A 26417-nucleotide genomic window follows, 5' to 3' on the forward strand; every position below is an offset into this window, starting at 1 on the left:
TATTGTTACTTGTGACAGTTAATGAGGTTAGACAGACTTTTACACAGCACTTTATGGGGCCCCCAGTTTGTCTCCCGCAGAGCTTAACAACACCGCAAGCTTTCGTACACAAAGAGCAAAGAATGTTTGGTTTCCCCTAAGACAATAGACAAAGAGCCAACTCACTTTTAACACAGTGTTTGTCCACCTGTTATAATCCATTATCAAGCCTTCCCTTTCATGCTTTTATAGCCGGGGCTTGTAAAGGGCGAGGGGAAAGGTAATGAAATAAAATATTGCACCTTTATTAAAAGGGGAGTGACTTTCTCGCCCCCCCCTGCAGACAGGCTGGAGACAATGGCGTTAACAAGCAGATTTCAAAGACTTTCAAACTTGTCTCAATTAGCTTTGCAGTAAAACCCACAGAATATTTTTATCCCGGCTGCACTTCTACAGGGCACCGAGGAACCGAGGCTTGCAAAGAAAGCTCTCGAGTGCTGGAGAGAAGTGGCTGTAATGAACCATTTGTTAATCTAAAAAAAACCAAGCTGTTAAAAGCCAGCGAGATCTGTAGCAGACACCACCAAACGTTCCTGGCCTGGGGTCTCAAAGTAATGATTTTTTGGCTATTTTTTTCCGGGATTATTACAAATAATATTTACCTTTGTGCAAGTTCACATCTTGATACTGTTAAGCACGTGGCCACAGATGGTTTCCCATTTAGAGTAATGATATAGGCTTGAGTGTTATGAAGCAAAACCTCATCTGCCAGCCAAAAAAACACCCTGCATTTAAAAATCTATTACTTTCCAATATTATACGAATGCATTTTGCTTCAGCTCAAAGCAATTTCCTAGTTTACCCTTATTAAACTGAGAGGGGGCTGAGCAGACGTTCTTGATTTATGAAACACATACTAGATTCATTAAAACCTTTAAAGATTTAATACATTTTATCAAGGACTTAAATCTGGGCAAGCATTTAAAACATCTAATGCAGGGCATATTTCATCACAGGCGCCCTTTTGCACTTATTTAAAGGCTGTAAAATTTGGATTGACAAATATCGCGGCTCTTTCATTCCTTCTTTCTGAACGGCGCTGAATTCTTCTGACAGGTTTGTAATATATATGCTCGGAGATCTATTGAGTGTAAAGATCAAATTATTCTCCTTTATTGACATTTTATATGTCTTTTCTATGTTTTCTAAGTCCCCTTCAACAATTATAGAAGCAGAAGATTTAATAGATTTTTGCATGGTCTGTCACTTTCCCCATCCTGGCTCCTCCGCCTGGCCCAACAGGCATCTAAATAGGGAACAGATTTTTTAAATCACCTACAGATTTGTCAAACCCGGAATAGGAGAAGCTCAGAATTTGTGACACGGTCTAACAGCCACTTTGCAGCTGGAGACTGACATTGGATTAGTGTCCGTCAGGGGGAGTTAAGGAGTTTTCGATTCCTGAGAAAACTTGCTGAAATCTCTCCTGCGGAGAGGACTGGGAAAAGAGAGGCAGGTTATGTGCCTAACCCCAGGCTCACTTTGGGATGCAGGCTTCCCCCACACCGCCCATGGCTGTGAGTCCCAAGAGGAGGAGAAGTCTCTTTATTCTGCTCTTTAATCCATCCCACCTTTCCTTCAATCTTTGTGTCACAAAGATCTCCCCAGTGCTACTTCCCAGCCATCTGGGGGGTTTCATCCAGCCCTGGAAAGAAGAAAGGGTTTGCGTCTTATTCCAAGTGGATGATACCCCAACCCACGAGCCCTTGCACCAGCATGGACCCCGTGTCCGGCCGAAGCACCGCCACACTCTTCAGCCTGTGAATTCTCCTGTGCATCAAGTGCAGCCCTGAAAGCTGACGGCACAGTGGCCCCGCGGTGGGGCAATGGCTGCAGGCAATTAAATGCACTTCTTTGCATATTCACAGTTGTTGAGGAAGCTATTTCTGTGCACCTAAGTCATCATTGGAGGGGTTTTGTGCCGCCTTGTAGTACTGCAGGCAGAAGCAGGTGCAGGCTGGCGCCGGGGAAGGGGGAAAGCTTTTCAGCACCGATTTGTGCATTCCCCCAGGTTGCAGGCTGCGCAGTTCTCTCAGCATCCCGGGCACCCTGGCTTTTTTCTGGCATGTTACAGGGTGTGACAGCTGGTTAGCAAAGGCCCAAATGCAGCCCTTACTTTTCAGCAGGTAGGTAGCACTCAGGCAGTGAAATCTGCACAAGTGCTTGGCTCTCCATGCTCCCCGCAGTCCTGTCCCACCTGGAACAGGAATTGCAGCTCTGTGGCCTTTGCAGAAGTAGTACCTGCCCTGCCCGTCACCAATAGCAAGGCTTGAACCTGCGGTGTCTTTTGCAGGAAATTGCCCTAACCAGCAGGCCATAGGTTTGGCCTTGCCTCATGTGGCCTCATGTCAAGGTTGCTTCCCTGGGGAGCTACGAGAAGATACATGGGGCTAGGAAATAAGCAAGCCCTCGAGTGTGTCATAAGCAATGGGGGCACTGTCCTGGAAAATAAGGGGCCATGGGTCCTGGCTCCTGCCCCGATGTTTTACGTGCACTGGATAAAATGAACAGGTCTGCCATAAGGGAGCTTCAGCAGGCCTAGGGACTAGAAGCCAGACCCTCCCACACACTAGGTAACACTTAGTCCTCAAAGCCCTATGCCCTCCTAGTCTTCAGGGAAAGGGGCTATTGAGCACGGGAGCAAGGGGCACCACATCTGAATGGACCTAGGCTAGGGTCTGGCCCAGCCTATGGCAGTTATTAGGTTCTTTGCTTGGCCAATCTTCTCACCCCACACATCCTCCTAACTCGGCTGCCTGGTGAAGCGCCAGCAACGGTGAGAAGGCTGCTAGGGGCAGAGCAGGTAGGTCCCTTTGCTGAACACTTGATGACAGAGGTTCTCGGCCTCTTCTGGGCGAAGATCAAACGTGGTCGCTGCACTGGTCTGATACCTGACCCAAAATGCATTTTAAAATGGCACTGTGTAGCTGAAGGTGCACCCCTATCTGCATGCAAACAGGACTCCCTACAAGAGCCTCCCAGTTAGCTTCCCACCGGCCAGCTCCCAGCAGGAGGACCTCAGCTACACCCCAACCCGATGGCAACGCCTAGCTTGCTCCTGCGGCCCTACGGCTGAGGGCAAGTGAAACTTGGGGGCAGCTGAACCCCAAACCTCCGGGCTCGGGCCCACACGTAGGATGCCTGCCGAAGGATTTGGAAGTCTCTGGAGCCCCAGGCTGAAAGGTCTGCAGTGGAGGATCCTTGTGGGCAGTACAGCCACATAAGGCTTTTGAATGATTCAAAGGATTCGGAAGTGATCTAGCTAATTTGCCCTGGGACACCTGGGACCTGGGAACCACCTCCCTTGGAAGCTTATTCCATATTTTGGCAACCCGCACTGTAGAGAATTTTTTCCTGATGTCCAATCTGAATTTGCTGTCTTCCAGTTTGTGGCCATTACTTCTAGCTATCCGGACAGGTGCCCTGGTACACATTGTATCTCCTGTTTCAGGGGCAGGCAATTATTTCGGGCAGAGGGCTTACTGAGTTTCAGCAAGCCATCACGGGCTGCATGACAGGCAGCCCAGGGCAGATTAATATTAATTTTCTAGATTTTTAGGGGCCCCGCAGGCCGGATAGAATGGCCTGGTGGGGAACATCCAGCCCCAGGGCCGCATTTTGTCCACCCCTGCCCTATTTTTTGTTCCCCCCCATTGAGTTTGTAGGCGGCCACGAGATTCCTTCTCTGGCAGAGGCTGAAGAGATCCAGGTCTCCCAGTCGGTCCACAAAGGGGGTTTTCTGTAGGCCTTTAACCAGACAAGCAGCCCTTCTCCGAACCCTCTCCTGTGTGTGTGTGTGTATGCGTATATATTTGTGTGTGTATTTTATACTTTTAAAAAGTTTTCAAAATGTATTTTATTTACACCCACACCCCTCTAAATCCAAACCCAGAGATGAAGGCCTGGTGCCTGCAGCTGACACCTGGCTCGGAGGGGAGGACCTAGGCAGGGGCCCCTCCATGCAAGCAGCCAGGGAGGGAGATGGCTTCGGGTGCCCCAGCGCCCCGGCCGCCCGGGGTGCATTTTGGCCGGGTTTTGCTGCCCCCCTCGGCCAGCCCCCGCAGCAGACGGGGCGGGGCGCGGCGCGGCGCGCTTCGCTCCCGCGGGCCAGGCGGCGGTGGAGCTTTGGCGCCCCCTGCAGGCGCGGCTGCTGGACCTGCAGGGCTGGGCCGGGCGGGGCGTAGTGATGGCGTCACCGGCGCGACACCCGGAAGCGCTGTGGCAGGAGTCGGTGAGTGTGGGCCCTGCGGGGCTGGGGCAGAGCACATGTCCCCGTCCTCCGGCCTGGGCAGCCCCAGGGCAAGGGGCAGTGGCTGGGCCCAAGATTAGTTGGCCAGGCCTGGGGTGGATCGTTTTAGCAGATTAGCAGCCTTGGTGCCTGCTGCCTGGGGCTGGGGGGGCGACAGGGCCTGGGCCTGGGCCTGGACCTTGACCTTTCATCCTCTGCCTCATTCAGGGCGTCTGGCCTGAGCAGCCCCCTCCCCTGTGCAGGGGCAAGCCAGGAGGCACGGTGGTACGAGGCCCCACCGCACAGGCGGAGGACAGGGTTTGGGACACATCTCAGCTAATGTTTGGCTTGGTGATTGCAGAGCCGCAGCCCTGGCATGGGAGGGCGGGAAACAAAGGTTATTTGCACAAAGCCAAGCAAGAGCGAGAGGGGTCATGGCAGGACTCCCAGGCTCCACTCTCTGCTTTGTAGTCGCTTCGCAATGAGGGTTGCATTAGCTCCCTGCTCTGCTATCACTGTTTGGCAAGCTGGGGAAGCCCCGACCTCCCAGAAACACCAGAGAAGCAGAAGTGCAGAGTCCTGCCTCTGCTGGTGTTCACCTCCCTGCCTGTAATAAACCTCTCCTCTTCGTGTCCAGCTGTGACCATGTGTGTCCTCCTTTTTGTTACCTCAGGGCTTACTCTCAGGGATGGCTCAGCTAGGTGCTATAGCAGCAGTGACTGTGAGTTTTGTGGCTGCAGCGTTCTTCTCTGCCATACACAAAATTGAAGAAGGACATATTGGCGTTTATTATAGGTAAGAGGCGTGCAAAAAAAAAAAAAAAAAGAAGGGTTGATGTCACAGTGTTTTGAAGCTGCTGTCCCGGAGATTCCTTATCCAAAGGCTGTACGCTGGTTGGCTGGGGCAGTGGGAGGAAAAGATAACGTTTGCGCTCCCAAATTAGTAAGGATGTGTGCAGCTTTAAACACCAGAAATCCAGTATCTTATAAAGTCTGAGTTCAGTCATCACTGCTATCCACAGAAGAGTGGATGACAAATGCCTAAGTTTTAAATTGGCAGGAGGCTTTCAGCTCTGCTCTTCTCCAAAGCTTTTGATGTTATCAGTAGCATTAGCAGAAACACCAGAAGTTCAGGTTCTGGTCTCTGCAGGCTGTGTGAAGAAAGGAATAGCAGCATGCTGGTGAGAGCAGCGGGCCTGATGCAGTAATGCCAACCTTCATGAAAACATCATGAATTTTTAAGTCAAAATAATTCTGACTCATGATGTCCCAATCAAACCCTGAAATCTCCAGTCAGTCAGTCAGTCCATGAAGGGGGGGTGGGCACAGATCGAGGCCCCCCATGGTGAGGGAGAGACTTGGACAGAGTTTGGGATGAATGAGGCCCCAGAGCAGGGGCAGGTCATCCAGAAGTCGGGGGGGGGCATGGCTCCTTGGAGCTGTGTGTATCCCTGGGGGAAGCATAAGGGGCACGTGCTCCACATGGAGCAGAGGCAGGCTGGGGCTCTGTGCCCTGCTGCCTTTGCCCTGGGAGCTCAGCCACGTGATGCCAGTATGCTTCCTGCTGCAGAGGTAGCAGAGTTGGGGACAATCCGCTTGTCCCAGAGGTAGGGACAGTCTCAGGGATAGCTCTGTCAGGCCTTCAGTCAGTGCAGGTGTAGCTAGGGATCTTCTGGAAGGGCTAGACATTTTTAAAATCCGCAGGTCCAGATGCCCTCCTCCCAAAGGTGTTGAGGAAGCTGGCAGGGGTCATCGCGGAGCCCTTGGTCCGGCTGTATAAGCATTCGTGATCATCTGGCCAGGTGCCGGGGGATTGGAAACTGGCTAATGTGGTCCCAATTTTCAAGAAACAGAGGAGGGAGGACCCAGGTAACTGTAGTCCTGTAAGCCTCACCTCGGTGTTCGGGAAGATCTTGGAGAGAGTCATCAAGGAGCACATCTGTGTGGGGCCTGCAGGGGAGATCATGCTCAGGGGCAATCATCATGGGTTCATCACAGGCAGGTCCTGCCTGACCAGCCTGATTACCTTTTATGACCAGGTGACTAAATCCTTGGATGATGGTGTTGCCATGGACGTAGTCTTTCTAGACTTTAAAAGGCCTTTGACACTGTCTCTCACCCCATTCTCATCAGTAAATTAAGTGACTGTGGCATCCATGCCTACACAGTTGGATGCGTAAAAAATTGGCTGACGGGGCGCACCCAGAGAGTAGTAGTGGACGGGTTGTACTCAACCTGGCGAGATGTGAGCAGTGGGGTCCCCCAGAGCTCGGTCCTCAGGCCCACACTGTTTAATATCTTCATCAGTAACTTGGACGAGGGGGTGGAAAGCATGCTGTCCAAATTTGCTGATGACACTAAGATGTGTGGCGAGGGGGACACACTTGAAGGGAGAGAGAGGCTGCAAATAGATTTAGACAGACAACAAAAGTGGGCAGATGAGAATAGGATGGGGTTCAACATAGACAAATGCAGGGTGCTGCACCTTGGGAGAAAGAATCCACAGCATACAGACAGGCTGGGGAGTTCCCCTCTTGAAAGCACAGAGGTAGAATGGGATCTTGGAGTCATTATCAACTCCCAGATGAACATGAGCTGCCAACGCCAGACCACAGCCAGCAAGGCCAGCCATACCTTGTCATGCATCTAGAGATGCATCTCAAGCAGTTCCAGAGAAGTGATACTCCCCCTCTATGTGACACTGGTCAGGCTGCAGCTGGAATACTGCATCCAGTGCTGAGCGCCGCACTTCAAGAGGGATGTGGCCAGCCTGCAGAGGGCTCAGAGGGCCACCCACTCAGTGAAAAGGCAGCAGGACAGTCCCTATGAGGAGAGACTGAACCTGTTCAGCCTCAGCAAGAGGCTGAGTGGGGGACCTGGTGGCTGCCTACAAACTCATCAGGGCGATCAACAGCAAATAGGTAGAGCGCTTTTCTCCCCAGCGTCACCTGGGGTGATGAGGAACAGTGGTAGTAAGCTGATGGAGAATAGATTTAAGTTAGGGATCAGAAGGCAATATTTTACAGTTAGAGTGGCCAAAATGTGGAACCAGCTTCCCAGGGAAGTGGTCCTCGCCTCTACCTTGGGCCAATTCAAGAGGAGGTTGGATGATCACCCGTCTGGGGTCTTGTGAATCCAGCATTCATTACTGTCTGTGGAATGATCTGTTCAGGTCCCTCCTGACCCTAGCTACTATGAAACTATGCTGGGCAGGCAGGGCACGCACCATGTGGCCAATGCACCCCGCATCCCCTGCCTGCCCAGCAGGCAGCAATGGCGTTGCACAGCTCCTGGAGCAAAGGCAGCAGAGTACAGAGCCTTGAGCCGGCAGTGGGTAGCCTTGCTCTGCCCTGTAGAGGGCATGAGCCCCCCATTCCTCCCCTGGGGGTGTGCACAGCTTTGGAGAGGTGCTTCCCCCACACAACACTGGATGACCTGCCCCAGCCCTAGGGACCCATTCACCCCAGCCCCTGCTCCACTCCCTCCCTCACTGTGGGAGCATCAGTCTGCATCTGCCCACCACCCCCCACTGCTCCATCCCTTTCTCCTCCACTTACCAGCTGGGTGCTGTCTGGGTCTCAACCTGGCGAGAGTTAGGGACAGTCTGCCTGTCCCAGAGGTAGACAGTGTGTCTACCCCTCATTCCCAAGTCACAGCCCCCCTGCCCCCTGCTGTTGCCTTTATTCGGCCTCCATCCGCTTTCTGAGGCTGGCAGACTTTCTGCCTGGCAGTCAGTGGTTGGAGGATTCACTGCTTATATTTATTGTAGTTGGGCTCTGAGTGCAGTTGTGAAGAGGTTTTCAAACCTGCTATGTCTGCCATGCCACAGGAGGAGAGACGTGTTTGATGCCAAGGGGCCTGAATGCAGTTTGTGGTAAAGGAAAACCAACTGCCAAGAGGAGTTTTCCATTTATCAAAGGCAGGGTGAGCGCATGCAGCTCAAGTGCTTCATTGTTTAAAACATCTCTGAGCATTTGTGTATTCACAGAGCACAAACTCTGCTGTGAGCTTAAATCAGAAGAGGAAGCTATTCAGGCACAGCTTACAAATACTCAGGTGTCTGTCCATGCTTTGGCAGTGAAAGGCAAGGCTGGTTTATCATTTCAGTGACTCTACTTTCCTGCTTCACTTACTCACAGTCTTAGCAACTTATTCTGATATAGCCCTGTTCTGTCCTTCTCCCTCTTCCTGCAGAGGTGGCGCGCTGCTGACATCAACCAGCGGACCCGGCTTCCATCTTATGCTCCCCTTCATAACCTCTTACAAGTCTGTGCAGGTAAACTTGCATTTGTTTGTTTAAGGCTTCTGCTGAACGTCTAGAGAATTTCACCCCAGAGCAGAAGACCAAGCACATACCCTATAAATTGCCTTCTGCGTGGCATTCCCACCTCCATAGATTTACCCTGGCCTGACAGTCCTCCCTGCCTCAGCCTCTCTTAGTCCCCACGCCTGTTGCAGGGTCTGTTCCACAGCCTGCTTCATCCTTTCTCCAGGCTGTTCTTAAACAAGAGACTGAGCGGTCCAACAGAGGGGTTGGGGCTTGCCACAGAAAGTCACGCAGTGCTTCTGCTCTCTCCTGGGACTCCAGTACTGGATTAGGAAGACAGGGAGGAACTGAAAGAAACATATATGGTTCTGTTGCTTGGTCTTTGGGAACAAAGGGGCATGACTTAGTGAAGAAGTTGGAGCAATAACTGGTCTCATGTCAGAGAAGTTGCTTAAGCAAAGGACTTAAAATAGCACTTGGCTTGTGAGCAGTCCAGCCTCTGATAGCCTGTGTTCTTTCTCCTCACAGACCACGCTGCAGACAGATGAGGTGAAAAATGTTCCCTGTGGGACTAGGTGAGCATTTCTGCCAGGACCCGGCACAGCAAACCACCTACTTTGCTTCCTGATTCCTCCCCCTGCTGATTCCCAGTTTGCATCCCTGGATGTGTTTTGCCCTCCGTTCCTATTTAGAGGCTAATAAGATGCCTTCCTGTCCTCTCCCTGGTTGGAGCATGTGAGTGCTGAAACGTCTATCAGGTGGTAGAGCCTCTCCCCTGGTTATAGTGGCATGTTTAGGACTGGGGTTTTAGTGTTTTTAGCGTGACAGTAGCAGCAGCAGCATTCTGCTTCTGGAGCCACTTCTGGGAAGGTATAAAACTAGCTGGGATCTGTGAACATCTACACCTTCCCATTCTCCCCTTCACTCTCCTGCCCTGCCTCAGAATGCCACCTGGGCCCCAGCTGTGTCTTTAAATAGGCCAGGCTGTCTCAGAGCATTGCACTGGGATGCCCATGCTGCTTCTTGTGTTGTCTTTTTCTTCTGCAGTGGGGGCGTGATGATTTACTTTGACAGAATTGAGGTGGTGAATTTCCTGATTCAGAACGCCGGTGAGTCCTCTCTGCCCATGGCTTTACTAGTCTCCTTTAACCACAGCCTGAAGAATTGTCAGTCCTGAGGCGTAGTAGTGCTACTGCCTTCTCAAGACCCATTATGCAATGTGGGTGTAAAAAGCCGTGTGTGCAGGATAGTGGTTAATTTTGGGGTGGGATGTGCCAGAGGTATCCAGCATGAGCAAAGGGATTGGCAGTTGAAATACAGAGATGAAGAGGCTGAGCCCCTTTCACGCCTCGTATTTCACAGATGGTATGTGCAAGCTCCTCTGAAGTGCAGCCCTTCAGGGGTAGGTGAGTTAAACTGCCTAGGTGCGTGGGAATTCTCTAGCCGTGTTATCTGTTTTGCAAAGCAATGGTACTGCCTTGAACCACTAAAGTAGCAAAGGTGACTAGGAGCTGTGAATTGCAAAGCTTCTAAAGCCGTCCTGAACGGAGAAGGTCCTGTTGCTTTCAAGGTTGTTATCTGAGGCGTGAAGTGCTCTGAAAAGGTAACAAACAGGCTGTTCCTGTATTTAGTGGACATCACTTGCATTGAGTTCTGGCAAGTGTGTATCATGACTAAGTGTGTAATCTTTTTTCAGACCCAGCCTGCACTCATGAACACTTCTACTGTACATTGTGCAGACCCATGTGTGCACCCTTGAGACCTGCTGTTTCCCTCAGCTTTGGAGATTTCCTCCCTTTGTATACGTCCAACCTAGTGTGAAGCCCCATAAATAGAAGTGAAGTGCACACCATGGCTCAAGGCAGTTTGGGTGCAGGTGCCGTAGCAAGAACTGCAATGACACAAGCTTTGTTATTTTGCCACAGTGTACCACAGAATATGGGTTAGCCTTCTGTAAAGCAGTGGCATGGGTTATTAAACTGTTAAAATAAAGCAAGCAGGTGCTGATTTGCAGTGTAGGACTTGCTCCCTTTTTGGTCCAGTTTGTTTGCTAATTGAAGCATTGCTCTCTGGTGTTGTGTTTCCTCTGCTCACTAGTGTAGGTGACTGAAGTTCCCACTGCCGGTGACATTAGTCCCTCCTGTCTACTAACTCCCCCCTTTCTTCTCCTCTCCAGTATACGACATAGTGAAGAACTACACAGCAGACTACGACAAAGCGCTTATCTTCAACAAAATTCACCATGAGCTGAACCAGTTTTGCAGTGTCCACACACTGCAGGAGGTCTACATAGAGCTGTTTGGTGAGCCTGGCTCAGTCTTGTCTCGCTGTAACCTTTCAGGGATGGACTTTCGCACTAAGCCAGACCTGACAGTGAGGTCTTTCGTGCTTCATGCGGCCAGATGACATCTCTCTCCCAGTCATTTGGCAAATAAACAAGGTCTCTCTTTTGTCCTATCTCCATCACTGATGGACTCCTTACAAATGCTGTACTGTCTTCTGTATGTATTCTGTCTTCAAGCCATGGTACTAGAGAGTAATGTATTTCAGTTGCGTTGGATGCTGGGTGCTTTTGTACACTGGAACACAAAATAAGGGTGCTTAACCAATAACCAGCTGTCCAAGGCAAGGGCCAAGTTCTGTCAGGTAGATCTGTCACAGATTTGGTCCTGGATGTTTACTAACCTTGGCCATCACAAGTGTAAGTGAGAATTTACCCACCTATTCAGAAATGTTACATGTCTGGGGCAGCTGAAAGGTTGCAAGACTCATCGAGTCTTTCGGTATTCTAAAAGTGACACTTTCTGTCGTATCTGGGCATTGCATCTAAGCGAAAATGGTAGAATCTCCTGGGAATGGACAGATGATTTTCTGTTCTATCCTGCAGGCCGTGGTAAGAATTGACAGAACGGGCACCGGAAAGTACATTGCTAGAGATTATTTAAGAGACTATTGCAGTGGCTGAGCGTGTAGAGGGGAAGAAAAAAATTTCTCAGTAGGGCTTTGCCATCTCCAAATGTGATTACTTGTCAGCATTGATGTTTTCTGTGTCATGAGAACTACATGGGTTAGTAGAAGTGATGGCCTCATGCACAGAGGTAGAGTCTGTGTGTTAGGTTTGGACCCAAACGGTCTCATTCATAGCAGGGGCTCCATGTTTGATTCCTCCTCTCAGAATAGAGGCTGCTTACCTTGCATTGGGTTTTGGTAGACCTGATGCTCACAGCCGTCTCTTGATGTTGCTACCTATATATTAATTGGAACTTAATTTCCAGGAGGACTACGTCTGAGTCCCCCTGAGAAACCGTTGATGATGACATCAGAGTGCCTTAGGAGTTCTGTAACCAGATTTCCTTTTTCTGATACTTGCAGATCAAATTGATGAAAACCTTAAGCTGGCTTTGCAGCAAGACCTGACCTCCATGGCCCCCGGACTCATCATACAGGTATGACGTATGGACTCAGTATCCAGGGAGCAGGGGCTACGCTACACAGGCAGCTCCTGCTCTGACTTGGGTTTTAGCTGTAACCTGTGTGCTGTTCACATAGAAGATCTGACCCAGGTGTGGAGGTCTTTAAGCTCAAGCTTCCTGGCTCAGCTGGACAGTATAGGTTGGAGCCAGAACCCTGCTTTCACACAAGAAGGAACCTGCCTGTTTTGCAGTAAGGCTGCAGGCTGAATAACTTGCTCTTGTCCTTCAGTGCCCTTCCCATGGTTCCCCTTGAAGAGCAGATATTCTGCTGGGACAGAAACAATTGACTGGGGAAGCATCACAGAGTGCTCTGCATGCAGAACTGTGAGACAGGCCCCCTGGGCCAAGAGAGGAAACCATACCAGAGGAAGCTTGACAGTGGAGAGGCCCACATCCCAACTGGGCCAACCTGGCTGCTTGTCACCAGGGTAATTGTGCAGTGTGAACATCACTGTGGACTTCACCCTTTTCCTTCTGTCTCTTCAGGCAGTTCGAGTCACAAAGCCCAACATCCCAGAAACCATCCGCAGAAACTATGAGCTCATGTGAGTACCGGGGTCTTGCGCCTGATGGTCAGTGGAGAGCATACAGCCAGTGTGCTTTCTCAGTGTGCTATGATCTGAATGCTCTCTGCCAAGCACACTCTTGGCTGAGCTCATGCTGGCCTCCTGTTGTGGCTAGGAAAGTCCAGTGCGCAAGCAGGCAACTGCTGTTGGGTGGGGAAGCTGTTTCATAGTAAACTCTTGCAGCAGTTTCATAGTAGTTGTGGGGGGTCAGAAGGGACCTGAACAGACCATCTAGTCTGACCCCCCACAACTGGCAGGAGCACATGCTGGGATCACACTACCCCAGACAGGTGTTCATCCAACCTCTTTTTGAATTTACCCAAGGTAGGAGTGAGGACCACTTCCCTAGGAAGTTGGTTCCAGATCCTAGCCACCCTAACAGTGAAATAGTGCCTCCTAATCTCTATTCTCCAGCAGCTTCTGGCCATTCTTCCCCGTCACCCCAGGTGCTGCTGGGGGGAATAGGGCCCTTCCTATTTGCTGCTGATCTCCCCTAACGAGTTTGTAGGCAGCCACCAAATCCTCCCTAAGCCTCCGCCTGCTGAGGCTGAACAGGTTCGGGTCCCTCAGCCTCTCCTCATAGGGCCTGCCCTGTTGCCCTCCAACCAAGCTGGTAGCCCTCCTCTGAACTCTCTCAAGGTAGGCCACATCCTTCTTAAAGTGCAGTGCCCAGAACTGGATGCAGTACTCCAATTGCAGCCTGACCAAAGTCGCATAGAGGGGGAGTATCACCTCTCTGGACTGGCTTGAGATGCATCTTTGGATGCACGACAAGGTGCGGTTGGCTTTACTGGCTGCGGTCTGGCATCAGCGGCTCGTGTTCATCTTGGAGTCAATAATGACTCCAAGATCCCTTTCCGCCTCTGTGCTCACAAGGCGGGGAGCTCCCCAGCTTGTATGTATGCTGTGGATTCCTTCTCCCCAGGTGTAGCACCCTGCATTTATCTGCATTGAACCCCATCCTGTTATCATCCACCCACTTCTGTAGTCTCTCTAAGTCTAATTGCAACCTCTCCCTTCGAGCATGCCTACCTCTCCCCACATCTTGGTGTCATCAGCAAACTTGGACAACATGTTTTCCACCCCCTCGTCCAAGTCGCTGATGAAGATGTTGAACAGTGTAGGCCCCAGGACCGAGCCCTGGGGGACCCCACTATTCACATCCCGCCAGGTCAGGTATAACCCTTCTACCATCACTCTCTGGGTGCGCCCCATCAGCCAATTTTTGACCCATCCAACTGTGTAGGCATGTCAACTGTAAGACATGCAATGACCCAAGCTTTATTTTGCCACAGTGTACCACAGAATGTGGGTTAGCCTTCTGTAAAGCAGTGGCATGGGTTATTAAACTCTTAAAATAAAGCAAGCAGGTGCTGATTTGTAGTGTAGGACTTGCTCCCTTTTCGGTCCAGTTCCTTTTGGGGCACTGCTGGTTTTTGGAAAGGGCTTGCCCAAGCATGTGTGGGAAGTCATAACTGAATTCCAGGAGTTATCCACCTGTCGGGATTGCAAGGGCTGTGGGTACAACAGGCTGAGCACTTACAGAAGGCTGGAATAACTTGCTTTCATAGCACTTGCCTGGCTGCTTCAGCCTTCCCGAAGCCAGCAGCTGGCCTTGCATTGACAGTGCTAAGTGTCTGCACACAGCCTGTGTCCCTGAAAACCTCCCTCCAAGAGATTTCCTCCCCCAGGATTGTCCACCAGGGAGGTGCTAGCACAAGCATGGGTGGTGGTGGCTTGCAGCCAGGGGCCACGATGATGCTTGAGGTTCACGGATGGCTTGTTTTGGCACAACAGGGAGAGTGAGAAGACGAAGCTGCTGATTGCAGCTCAGAAGCAGAAGGTGGTGGAGAAAGAAGCTGAGACAGAGAGGAAGAAGGCGCTCATTGGTCAGTATGCCCCACCATCTCCCCACCCTTTCCACAGGTGTGCCTGTCCAAGGTACTCTTCAGGGCCTGGGGAGGTAATAAAAGGGATCCCCATAAAAGATGCACCTAGCCTGTTCCTGTTGGTTGTCAGGGGAGCATTGCTACAGTGTGACAGCAGCTCAGGGAAACTTGAGACAAGGTGGCCATGAACTAGAGTAGCGTTGGCTGCTTATGTGGCACAAAGCAAAGCAGAACCTGGAGGGGAGAGATCACGAGAAGAAGTACCCTGAGATCTTTGCCAAGTTCTGTCTCTCAGTGGTCTCTAAAAGGGCAGTGCAATCTGATGCCAGTCTGTTGCTGCTATAAAGCCCTCCAGTGTAGCTCTGGGCTTGGCCTGTCCTTGCTTTGCCTAAAACATCCCTCAGTGTGAGTGACACCTCCAGTGGAGCTAAAAGCATCTCTGCAGGACTTCTGCTTGCCAGAAGAGCTGGTGAAGGGTTGTGAGGCTGTGTCTGCTCCTGGCAGAAGGAAACCAGGGTCCTGGTTTGTTGGGCACTGAGATGTTTCTTTGATCCTTCAGAGGCAGAAAAAATTGCTCAAGTTGCCGAGATAACTTACGGGCAGAAGGTGATGGAAAAGGAAACGGAGAAGAGGATTTCGGAGATTGAAGGTGAGTGGCAGCCTTTCTAGTAAACAAGTAGCCACTCGTGGTTCCTGGCCAGGGGTTTTGAAGCACGTTGCAGGCACATTTGCTAGTCCTTGTAGCACTGCTTTGAAATAGGAACACATTATCCCTGTTTCACTTCTGGGTAAACTGAGAGACAGAGAAGGGAAGCATCTGGTTCAGATTTTCTGAGCAGTAGGGCCTGGGGGCAACTGGCTACCATCCTACATTTTGAGGGGGCTCATGTTTGGAATGATTTAACAGGTTATCATGAATGCTGCTGAGAAGGGCAGTGCACACTCGAGCAGATTTCCCCTGCCTCCCTAGTGATGGAGCATGTGACTGCCTAGATCTGTTGAGAGACTTGATGGTGTCTGCTCTGGTACCAGACCTGAGGACCTGCACAAGCTAGGATGTTTGTCAGGGACATGCAGGGTTCATGTCAATAGTGCTGCTGGGATCAGGAGTACAGACTCCCATCTCCACAGAAAGAAGGTTATCATCCCCATTCATATACATGGGGATGATTCAGATACATGGGAAAGACTTGAGAGCCTCTCAGAGTAGCCTCTGAGGAATTGCTCACAGGTGTTACCAGCTGGACTCTTTTTGGAAAAGATCCCTTCTTTCACCCCTGGCATTCCCTGGAATGGCCTATCCTTCTTCCTTGTGTAGAGCTTTGCAAAGGTGCTGATACTTGACATGACTTGTTTTTCAACAGCAGCTCTAGGTTTTCAGCCCAACTGCCCCCAGCAGCTTGTCTAGCAGGGCAGCAAGCAGAGACTATCTGGCCAGTATAGGGGAAATCTCCCAAAGAAAAACAAGGACGTGTTCCTTTTTAAGCACTGTCAGCAGTGAAGGGGCCCTGTAATTCTCCCATCTGTTGTAGTGCCCTGCCTTACACCCTTCTGAGGTTCCTCTGAGCTGCCTTTAGGAACCGGTAGGAATGGAAAAATTGATCTCCAAGGTGCTGGCTGCTGCGCGCCCTGAGGACAGTCGCGCCATTAGCCCAAGAAAGTTCCTTGCCCCTGGATGTGAAGAGGGTTCTGCCTTCATGGCTCAGAGCAGCCGGGCCCTCTTGCCAGTTATGTTTGTTATAGGCCCTGTCAAGCTTTGCAGAAGCCCACTGAGGAGCCAGTGAGAGCTTTACAGATCACCAGCTTCTTGTTTAAAAGGTCCCAGCAGAACCACCAGAGTTTTAATTCCTTATAAATCCATGTCGCCAGTCACTCCACCTCCAAACTGTATGCCAAGGCCTTTTCTGGCAGCAAGGGGATGCCCCTGGCTAGGAAGGTGAACCGTTCTGCCCTCGTGTTCGCTGTTAACGAGTTCAGCGGCTGCTTGCTTTGTTCCACTAGTAAAAGGGTGCCACGGTTTTCCATTCAGATGCGGCGTTCCTTGCGAGGGAGAAGGCAAAAGCTGATGCAGAATGCTATACCGCTCTGAAGATAGCAGAAGCAAACAAGGTAGTATTGACCTGCCCAAGTCCCTTTGCGCTAAGTACTGCACAAATACACTGCAGCTCAGGCTCCAAAGAGATTGCGTGTTAGGTTAAAAAAAAAAAAAAAAAAAAGCTAGATCTGATGGGCCCAGAGCCTTCAGTTACCCTAAAGGCATGTGCAAAATGGACGCGGCTACCAAAGCAGAGACTCGTGGTGGTGGTGGTGGGGTTGGAGGTGGGCTCTGTCAAGCCCCTGAGCTGCACCTAGGTTAGTGAGGATGGAATTGTACTCGGTCCAGCAGAATGACAGCTTTGTCCTTACCTGTAAACTCATTGTCTGATAATGTTAATCCATCTGGCCAGAGGAGATTGGAAACTACAGGGTTGTGAGATAAGAATACTATGTGCCCTCCTGACCATGATGACTGAACAAGATCACTCTGATTCCCAGCATAGAAATTGTACCTGTGCTTTTGCTCCTGTCATGTGTGGAGGGGCGGTTACAGGCAGCTGGTAGGTTAATCGAATAATTTTCAATGGGTGGTAAGTGCTTCCCTTTCCAGAGTGGGCTGGACTTTCTATGTGACCAGTGCTATCATTTCCTGGCTTTGCCATTTAGGTACAAGATATTGAAGTTTGGTTTGGAAATGCCAGAAGGGAGCATTGTTCTTGGCACAGTTCCTTAAATTTGAAAGAAGATATGGATGTGCAGGGCTTAGGGGTCTTCCTATGCCACTGCCTTGGAGAGGTAGGACCCAAGTGACAGTTTGCATTTGTGAAGTGCAGGTTGTTGATAGTCTGTTTTCTTTTTTTTTTTGTGCAGCTAAAGCTAACTCCAGAGTATCTGCAGCTGATGAAGTACAAGGCCATTGCAGCAAACAGCAAGATCTATTTTGGCAAGGATATTCCCAACATGTTCATGGACCATGCAGGGAGCCACGGCAAGCTTGCAAAGGGACTAGCAGAAGAGATGAGGGACCAGCTTGGGGCAGGAGCTCCCGAGGACTTGTGAGGTCATTTCTAGCACCGTGTGATCACAAAGATTTCTATTTATTTTTTAACAGCAGAATCACAAACCAAGGTGTCTGTTTCCTCTTTTGATCTTCCCCTTTTCTCTGAAGATGCAGATGAGCCAGACTCACCCCCACTTTTTTGTCTGAAAATCAGCTTAGATACCAATGCTTCAACTTCCCCAGGCTGTTGTTTGGCTCCTTCTTTACAATCGGGTCCAGCCACCTCTCTACCAAAGGGCAGATTTAGACCCAATAATTCTGGAAGGATTGAAGCAGCAGTTTCAAAACTGATTCTAGTCACAATCCTGCTTACAGCAAGGATAATTCTTTGCGGCTCTTTATGCACAGTGACCTCTGTTGATAGGCCTGCATGAGCTAGGAACTGGGCTTTACTGTCTCAGCTGCCCTAGGGTGACGGCCCCCGCAATTACATGACACTAAGAGCTAAACTGAGACTGTTTGTCCCTGAATGAGACAGGGACCCAGTGCAGCTTCAGCTTAGCATGGGATAGGATAGACACATGGGACAGTGACTACAGGAAAAGTGAGATGTGGCGAGTCACTGGGCTCCATGGATTCCAGGCTCAGCACTTGTGTGCATGTCTGCAATTATTTCAACAGAAAGTGAAAGTTGAACTGAATCCATTTAGATCTGTTGGGTGTGCTGCCTTAGTTTATCCTTCAGCCTGGGGTAATCAGTTTGTTCTGAGGTTAGTATAAATGAGATGATTTTATTTCCTAATAAAGGTTGGTAAAAATGCAAGTGAGAAAAACTATGCTTTTTTTGGCTGGAAGCCGGAGCTTTGTTTGGTGAAAGTTTCCCATTAAGCGTGGGTTGTTGTAAGCCCTGTGGAAGAAATAAAGGTGCTAGATTTTCTATACGCTACATGTGGCAGCCACACCAAGGATGCACTGGCACAAACTCTTGATTTCCCATTAATTACTTGAGTATTTGCACTGGCCAGATTTTGGAGGGCTGCGATCAGTCTTGGGATGTTTGTTCTCGACCCTCTGTTGTAGAAGTGGTTCTGCCAAGTCAGGGCTGAGACGCACTAGTAGGGGGCAGCATAAACTTGCACTGCTTCTGTTTTCAGGTAAGATAAGACTTGGCTTCTATCAGAAGGGTCTTGTTTAGAAACTTCAAATTCAAACTCTTAGCAAATGGTAAGGGAGGGGGAGGGGGTTATTTGCAGTGGTACATCATAGACCTGGATCTGCCAACATCTGCGCAGGCAAGTAACAGCATGCAGGGGCATCGCCTCACTGCCTTAGTACCTGTAAGTGTTTGCAGGACTGAAGCCTAAATTTAAAACAGTATAGTTTCAGTGGTTACCATGGTTTACAAGTAAGCGCAAGCTTACATAAATTAGAAGGTACAGGACCAGGTTTTTGTCTGTCCTGCTTAAACCTTGTAAAAGGCAAAGCACAGTACTATAGAATAAGGGATAGACGGACGTCTCTTACCTCTAGACAACTCTTGTTCTGCACATCCAGACTGGTGCTCCGTGGAGGTGTATTCTGATTATTTAAGCCCTCAAACATGGAGCTATGGAAAGGCAATAAGTTTTGATGATATTTTATATACAGAAACCTACTGGGGGGTGGGGGAATAAAAGGCTTTTTTTAGTGCTCAGGTTGCAAACAACATCTTTTCCCCCAGTCCATCTGCTGCAGGGTAGGAATGCCTGTTCTTAATCACCGTTCTAACTTGCACCCTATGCACCAATACATGGTGCCGTTGGGGTAAGTGCACATTTAATTGTCAGGGACCAACTTAGAGTGTTTATAATGTAATGCTCCAAAGCCTGCCACACCATGCTCGAGACTAGTTTGTTCCAGGCATCAGCAGCCTGCATATGTATTTTTTTGTAACAGCACAATCCAAGGAAGATAGAAATGGCAATGAAGTTATGCTGCTGGCTCCAATATTTTTCATACAAGGTTTTTTCTTTATTTTCACAGCTTGATTGACTATAACTTGTGCTTGAAAACTTAAAATAAAAGATACCACCAGTTAGTGCACGGGGAAACCAATCTTTCTTTTTTGCTATGGGGAAAGTTGCATCTCCTATGTATTTTTTTACTTACTGAGCAGCCTGAGCTTTTTTTAAATTGCAGATAGATGTAGTACCCTACCCAAACTCACCTAATGTGGTATCTGCAACTAGGACTGTGAACAGGGAATAACTCAATGCTGGGTGCAGGGAGTGTTTATACCTATTATTTTGGAATTGGTCTTGCTTGTTCAGAAGTGTTTCATACTCATGGCAAAGGTTTGGCTCTAATAGCTGATGTGTAGCATTTAATCAAAGATGTTTTCTTGCAACAGAAAAGAATCAAAGAATGCAAAGCATATTATAACTAGTGTTTTTACATGATTACATGTATGTGGAATAAGTAGGTCTTGGAGATTTTTTTTATTATCTTAAAAGTGCACAGCAAAAGGGTCTCTGAGAGAAACAGAAAAAACTGTATTAGAAATAATTTTGCTAATATAAAACACAGTCTTTTGTATAAAAACAGTCTTAGGACCTAGTTTATTCCTTATGATGAACCGCTTAGTTACTGCAGATTTTAGCGGCGATAAAGCAAAATCTTGTCAGTCATTTTTTTTTCAGTTACAAGAGGAAAATAAAGCTGATGAATTAATGAGACTTTTTCTACCAGGCTGAATCCAGCATTGGCATCTGGCACAGGTGTTACCTTATTTCATATTTTCCTCCGGAAGCAGGAGAGACAACTCAGTTACTCTTCCACTCTCTCCCATCTGTTTCCTTGTGAATGTGATGGCAAGATGCCAGTGGAGTTTACTTATTTGTCCTTATCTGCTTGCAGGTTTGCAATCAGGATTTGAATGTTAAAAACCATGATGTTTAATGAAGGAAATATGAGTACCAGTGAATATGGGCAATGGGGAATCTGGGACTGAGGCATGGCGATGCCGTGCTGCTATGGTTGTCTTCTGATTTTTACTCTGCGAGCAGTGTAAGTGATATATTGGAATTATAAAAAAGCCTTTCTATTTTGGTATTTCTAAGGACTGAATAAAATGGTCTGCATTTGGAATATAGTTTTTCTTTTTGGCCTTGAATGTGCTTTTTACTATATTGTGTGTATCTGGGAAGGCAGGTGGGGTGCTCTGGACGAATGTAGAACCAAGTGCAGCTGAAGGGCCAGCCCAATGCAGCCTCCCGCTGTGCTTGGCAGCACCTACACATCCCTGGTGCTGCTGGGGAAAGCTGCTGGGTGCCACTGCCAATCTTGACCGTGGCACATGTGCCAGCAGCATTGGGTGGGACAATCACTCTCCGGACCGTACAGCCAGGTCCAGGTTGACAGGCATACACCACCTGCCTGCTGGGAGGATGGAGCCCAGCCAGACCTTTGCAGAGGCTATGAGGGAGCTGAAGGAGTAGCCAGGGCTGGAGTGTGATCTGCTTTCCCTGCTGATGGTGGAGAAGGGGCCCCTGCCTGGGTCTGCTTTGTCTTTACTGAGCTGACAGGTGAGTCCCCTTGGCTGTGCAGCCAGTGGCATGGGAGGGGCAAGGAGAAGTGCATAAACCCAGCCCATGCTGGACCTGGTTGCATGGTATTGAGCCCACCAGTTCCATCTACTCACTGACAGGTGAAGATGCCTGTTACACAGAACTGCCAGTGACTTTTGGCAGCCTTCACCAGCGGTGCCGGAGAATTGTGGGTGTATATGAGCACAGTATCTGTAGGTGGTGGCCTGTGGCAAGACCCCCTTGGAAATGCACAAGAGCCAGTGGGCTGGAGGGGTTGGTCTCTCTCCCTGTGCCAGAGGGTTCAGACTGGCTGGCTTGCGGGGCAGAGGCCTCCCGCAGCTGCTTGGCTGGCTTGCGGGGGCCAGATAATGGTCAAGGTGGTATTGGAGAGGTGTTTGGACAAATGGTCCCACTGGATCACCTCTCCAATGGGTTCCTCTACAACTGGCCCCGGTCTCCCAGGCTGGCTAACCAGCTGGTCACAGGACCCAGGTTTCCCCCTGTTCCCCTCTCCCTTGCACCCTCCAGTGCTGAAGGTGGAGGAAGTTCTGCTTCGGAGGCCGTGCCCCTGACTCCCCTGCTCCATAGCCAACCGCTTTCTCATCGGACTTTGGTCCTTCCCTCGAGTCCTATCTCTGAGAGGAGTCTAGAGCGAGTGGGAGACTTGCTCCCTGCCAACACGGGCCTCCACTCTCGCTATTCCGGCGTGCCTTGCTACAGCAAGGCAAGGTCTTTTGGGTAGCTGTGATAACTTTTATTATTTCTACTATTTCATGACTTACTTTTTGGCTACTATTTAGTGGGTCATAAAAGATATCGCTTCCAACCCAAGAGCTTTGTGGATTAAATATCGACTTTGGATTTATGGCACATGACATCATGCCTGCCAACTGATAACCACAGGTAACCTGCCTGCAGCTGCCAGCTACCTACCTCCAAACATTCCCCTCCTTTTCCTGCCTCCCCTCCTATCTCTACCCATGTTTCCCAAACTACTGCTCATGGGCATGTTCACTGATCTGCCTGTTGAACACGAGCTTAGATTCTTTTCTATCTCGGAGAACGCCTCACACCAGCAGTCTCCCTATGCCTGAAGAAGGGCTTTTGTGCCTGAAAGCTTGCAAAGAAGAAGCTATTTACTTGGTCTAATAAAAGAAATTGCATCTCCCCAAATAACTTGGCCTGCCTATGTCCTTAGACTGATGTGGCTACCACCAACAACCCTGCTACAGCAATATAGCCCAGTCACGGGTGATCTTAGGTCCTCTCCTTGGAGGTGGCAGCATTAGGGGGAGCAGAGGAAGGCACCCACGTGAGTGAGCCAAAGCCCCGGCTCTACCGCGGCCCCTGCACATGGACTCCCGGCCCCATGTGCTGCCCATGGGAACTCAGCAGGGACTGGGCAGGTGAGGGAGCAGGATAAAGCAACACCCCTGGCACACGGGCATCCAGCCGTCTCTTGCTCACCTGTGAGCATCTCTACTGGTGCAACCCCTGGGGCATGGCTGAGCCCCCTGCTCTCCCGCACAGCTCCTGCACTTGGGGGCTTCCCTCCAAGCTTGGAGTCAGCTTCCTTCCCTGCATAGCAAATGCTGCTCCGCTGTGGCCCTCGCCCCAACAGAGGCCCTGCCTGCTCTCTCGCAAGGACAGACTCCCAGCCCTGGCTCCATCGCCCCGGCCCAGTGGCTGCCTCTCAGGAATACTTGCAATCTACCACTGAGGCGAACATTTGGACACTTCTCCGCCTTATTTATCCTCCTTGTTCAGCTCCTGAGACCAGGGCCATGGGAGCCTCCAAATCCTTACAGTTATTTAACATGCCGCCTGCAGATCAGTCCTCTCCCCTGAAGCAACAGACTGCCTTCGGTGGCTCGCTGCACACTTACAATGTGCATCGATATCAGGGTATTAAACCAACCCATTACCCGGGGCCTGGCAGCCTGACCAGCCTCTCATGGCAATAAAACATTTCCCGAGTGCCTGTGTAAATGTCTCAGCATTGTTTGACTACGTTTAGAGCCTGTAAAGTGCCATCGAAATGCCCTTGCTTCCCGGCAATGGGCACCCGTCGCTGCCCACACGCATGCTCGTCTGGCACCAGACCCCCGCTCATCATCTCTGCCAAGCTCCTCAATTTCAGAACCGCCGTCAGCACCCTCCTCCGGCCGCGAGCCAAGCAGCTGCACCACAGTGCACCGCCGCCAGCTTGGCCCGGGCCCCGCTGTTCGGCACTGGCGGTGGCCACGCCAGCTCAGGCATGGGTGCTTGCACAGGGGTGGTGCCAGCTCTGCTGCTCCCCGCACCCGGGCTGCTCCCTCCTCGCCTAGCACCGTTCCAGGACCCCTTCTCGCCGGCTGGCTCCAGGCGCTGCTCTCCTTGCGCTGCACTGCGCAAGCCTGCCTGCTGGCACACAAGCACAGAGACTGAGGGTCTCGTGGCAACATACCTACCGGTAAGATTGCCCAGCGGTAAAGGAAAACTGCACAGCATGAGAAGACAACTTAGATGGGGAAAAGGAGAGAGAAGGAGCACAGCACCCAGCAGGGGACAGTTTAACTTGGATATAAAATCCCACCTCCAAGGGAGGCCCAGCCTGTCAGTGCCAGACTAGGCTCAAACATTGCAATGGCCTGAGGAGAGCTTCTGGTTTCGGTCCAGCAGGAGCATTGGCGCAGCCTGCTCAATGTCCCCAGCATTGGCTGTCGCCAACACCCAACGCCTTTGAGGAAGGCTTACAAACACCCTGATGCATGTCGAAGAAACAGGGAGCAGGGACAATGAGGAAAGCCCCGCAGCATGGGAAACTCCCATAGTACACCACAGGCATAATTAAGTTCAGTTCATCGCTGACCAGGGACCACCCAACCTCTTCTTCAATGCCCGCAGGGATGGAGAGTCCACAGCTTTTCTAGGCTGTCTATTCCACTGCCCCAATAGTCAAACAGCAAAGAAATTCTTCCGGATGTCCAGTCTAAAAATAAGTTGCTGCAACTGCAAGCCATTGGTCCATGTCCTCCTCTCTGAAGCAAGCAAGAAAAGGTGCTCCCCCTCCTCCTTATGGCAGCCCTTCACGTATTTGAAGACTCTTATCATGTTGCTTCCTAAGCACCTTTTCTGCTAGCTGAACATAGAAATAATAAAATCATAGAAAAATAGGGCTGGAAGGAACCTTAGGCGGTCATCTCACCCAACCGCCTGCTCGAAGCAGGAACAGCCCCAACTATGTCATCCCACCCAAGGCTTTGTCTACCCAGGTCTGAGAAACCTCCAAGGATGGAGACTCCACCACCTCTCCAGATAACCTGTTCCAATGCCTTACTACCCTCCCAGTGACAAAGTTTTTCCTAATATCTAACTTAAACTTACCTTGCTGCAGCTTGAGACCATTGCTCCTTGCTCCATCATCTGCCACCACTGAAAACAGTCCAGCTCCAGCCTCTTTGGAGCCCTCTCAGGTAGTTGAAAGCTGCTATTAACCCCTGCCCCCCAGGGCAGTCTTCTTTTCTGCAGACTAAACAGGCCCAGTTCCCTCAGCCTCTCCTATGAAGTCATGTGCTCCAGCCCCTAACCATTTTCCTTGCCCTCCACTGGACTCTCTCCAATTTGTCTGCATCTTTTGTGTAGTGGGAAGCCCAAACTGGATACCGTACTTCAGATGTGGCCTCACCAGTGCCAAATAGAGGGGGCAAACACTTCCTTTAATCTGGCAATGTGTGACACTTGGAGACTGAACCCCATCACTCCTGGGTATCCCAAGAGCCCAACAGGCGAGCCGTCTGTCCGCTGGAATCACCCTTCCTATCTGCATTCAACTTCCACTGGTTCCCTAGGAACCAAACCACAGTTGCACCCCACACATCCATATGTCTCTGTTGAGGAGAAGAAACCCTAGCATAAAGGTCCTGAGGGGTAACAAGCACTCTCTTGTCACCCTAGCATAAAGGTCCTGAGGGGTGACAAGCACTCTCTTGTCACCCTACCCAGGGACCTCCCCTCCTAGGAATGAGCTAAAACAAGCCTGGAGCCATTCAACCAACACCCACCTGGTCAAATGCAGGTGACATAAATAGGGTTAGTAAATTCTAGTCTGCAAAAAAAAGCAAATCACAACCTGAACAACAGAGTGGGGCCCAGTCCCCAAAGGTGGGGAGAACTCCAGACCTCCAAAAGCCCTGGAACCAAGCACACTGGTAGCAGATGCAAGGTGCGTTTTAAAAGGAGGCCTGGCGCCTTGAGAGGGAGAGACTTCGGCACCCCTAAGCCCCAGAAGAAAGCATGCTAGTGGCAAATACAAGGTGGTTGAGATGAGGCAGGGATCTGGTACCCTCGGGATTCCCAAACCCTAGCACAAAGTGCACTAGTGGCCCGCTAAAAGGTCTAAGAGAGTGAACCAAGCACCTTAGTGGAAGAGGGAGATGTGGGCATTTGAGGAGCAACTCTACTGTCTCCTCTGTTGAGTGGCAAAAAGCCTTTCTTTCTCTAAGGCAGACAAGGTTTTTGGGATGAATCTGATATTGTTTATTAGACCAACTTAAATAGCTGGAAAAACAATTTTTAGCAACTATTTAAATTGGTCTAATAAAAGATATCAGATTCACCCAAAGAACCTTGTCTGCCTGTGTCCTTAGACCAACCTGGCTCCAAACTACACCCCTGCTTTCTTTCTACAAGTCCTTTTCCTCTTCAGACTTGACCTTTTTTACATTTTTATTTCTACCTGGACGCCAAGCTCCTCAGGAAGGGATTATGCAACAGGCACCAGATGGGCACCAAGTGGCTTGAGATGCTGCTGAGACACGCAGGAGATTGAGGGGGCAGAGGGGAGGACTAGAGAGAGATGGGAAACTGTCCAAAACAAGACCTGTCCGGGGAATAAGTCAATGCTGGCTGAAGGGGGAGGCAAGTTTTGGGGTAAAAATAGTGCAGAGCTGCCCTCCTGTGGTCCAAGCTGGCCACAGCAGCTTGGAAGTAAAGCTGGGGGGAAAAAAACAAACCCCAAAAGCGGCTCAGTGCTACCCTCCTGTGATAAAACCTGGGCATTGAAGCCAGTAGGCAAAGGTGGAAAAAAAGTGAGCATAGCTGGCCCAGCCAGCTAGATGGGGACGCTCCTTGCCCTGCAAGTCACCGAGGCAGCCTGGTAGCCAGTAGATTAGCCAACCGGGGCGGCTCCTTGCCCCACGTCACCCAGCCATGCAGCCAGCTTGCCAGCCTGTCTGCCAGTCAGGAGAGGGAGGGGGAAGAGGGAGGAAAGCCTGCCCCCATTACTGACTGCAGCTGGGCAGTGACTCTGATCCTTCCCTGAGGTCCCTTCCAATCCCAGTGCTCTGGGGGAGGGATGGAAAAACTGCATAAA

At 50.3% G+C, this 26417-nt stretch overlaps 1 protein-coding gene across 2 annotated transcripts; it reads left to right on the forward strand.

The window, feature by feature from the left end:
• Nucleotides 1-4228: 4228 nt before the first annotated feature.
• Nucleotides 4229-20624, forward strand: ERLIN2 (ER lipid raft associated 2). 2 transcript variants are annotated; one of them, XM_019546151.1, is made up of 12 exons: nucleotides 4229-4270; nucleotides 4941-5062; nucleotides 8461-8542; nucleotides 9062-9108; nucleotides 9581-9642; nucleotides 10710-10835; nucleotides 11906-11979; nucleotides 12493-12551; nucleotides 14370-14461; nucleotides 15021-15110; nucleotides 16491-16570; nucleotides 17369-20624. In XM_019546151.1, the coding sequence occupies exons 2-12, from the start codon at nucleotides 4956-4958 to the stop codon at nucleotides 17555-17557; spliced, it is 1008 nt and encodes a 335-aa protein (XP_019401696.1). In that variant the 5' UTR covers nucleotides 4229-4270; nucleotides 4941-4955; the 3' UTR covers nucleotides 17558-20624. The 2 variants fall into 2 exon arrangements, with proteins under 2 accessions (XP_019401696.1, XP_019401697.1); XM_019546152.1 differs by lacking the exon at nucleotides 4229-4270 and adding an exon at nucleotides 4465-4552.
• The last annotated feature ends 5793 nt before the right edge of the window (nucleotides 20625-26417 follow it).

The sequence above is a fragment of the Crocodylus porosus genome, unplaced genomic scaffold (genome assembly GCF_001723895.1).
Source record: "Crocodylus porosus isolate Cpor-Errol unplaced genomic scaffold, CroPor_comp1, whole genome shotgun sequence".
NCBI lineage: Eukaryota > Metazoa > Chordata > Crocodylia > Crocodylidae > Crocodylus > Crocodylus porosus.

Excerpts from the sequence above, each read along its gene's own strand:
- ERLIN2 (XM_019546151.1), top strand. The coding sequence starts at position 4,956 with ATGGCTCAGCTAGGTGCTATAGCAGCAGTGACTGTGAGTTTTGTGGCT. Across the intron at positions 9,643-10,709 it reads TTTCCTGATTCAGAACGCCG|TATACGACATAGTGAAGAAC; the intron begins GTGAGTCCTCTC and ends TCTCCTCTCCAG. Across the intron at positions 15,111-16,490 it reads GAGGATTTCGGAGATTGAAG|ATGCGGCGTTCCTTGCGAGG; the intron begins GTGAGTGGCAGC and ends TTTTCCATTCAG.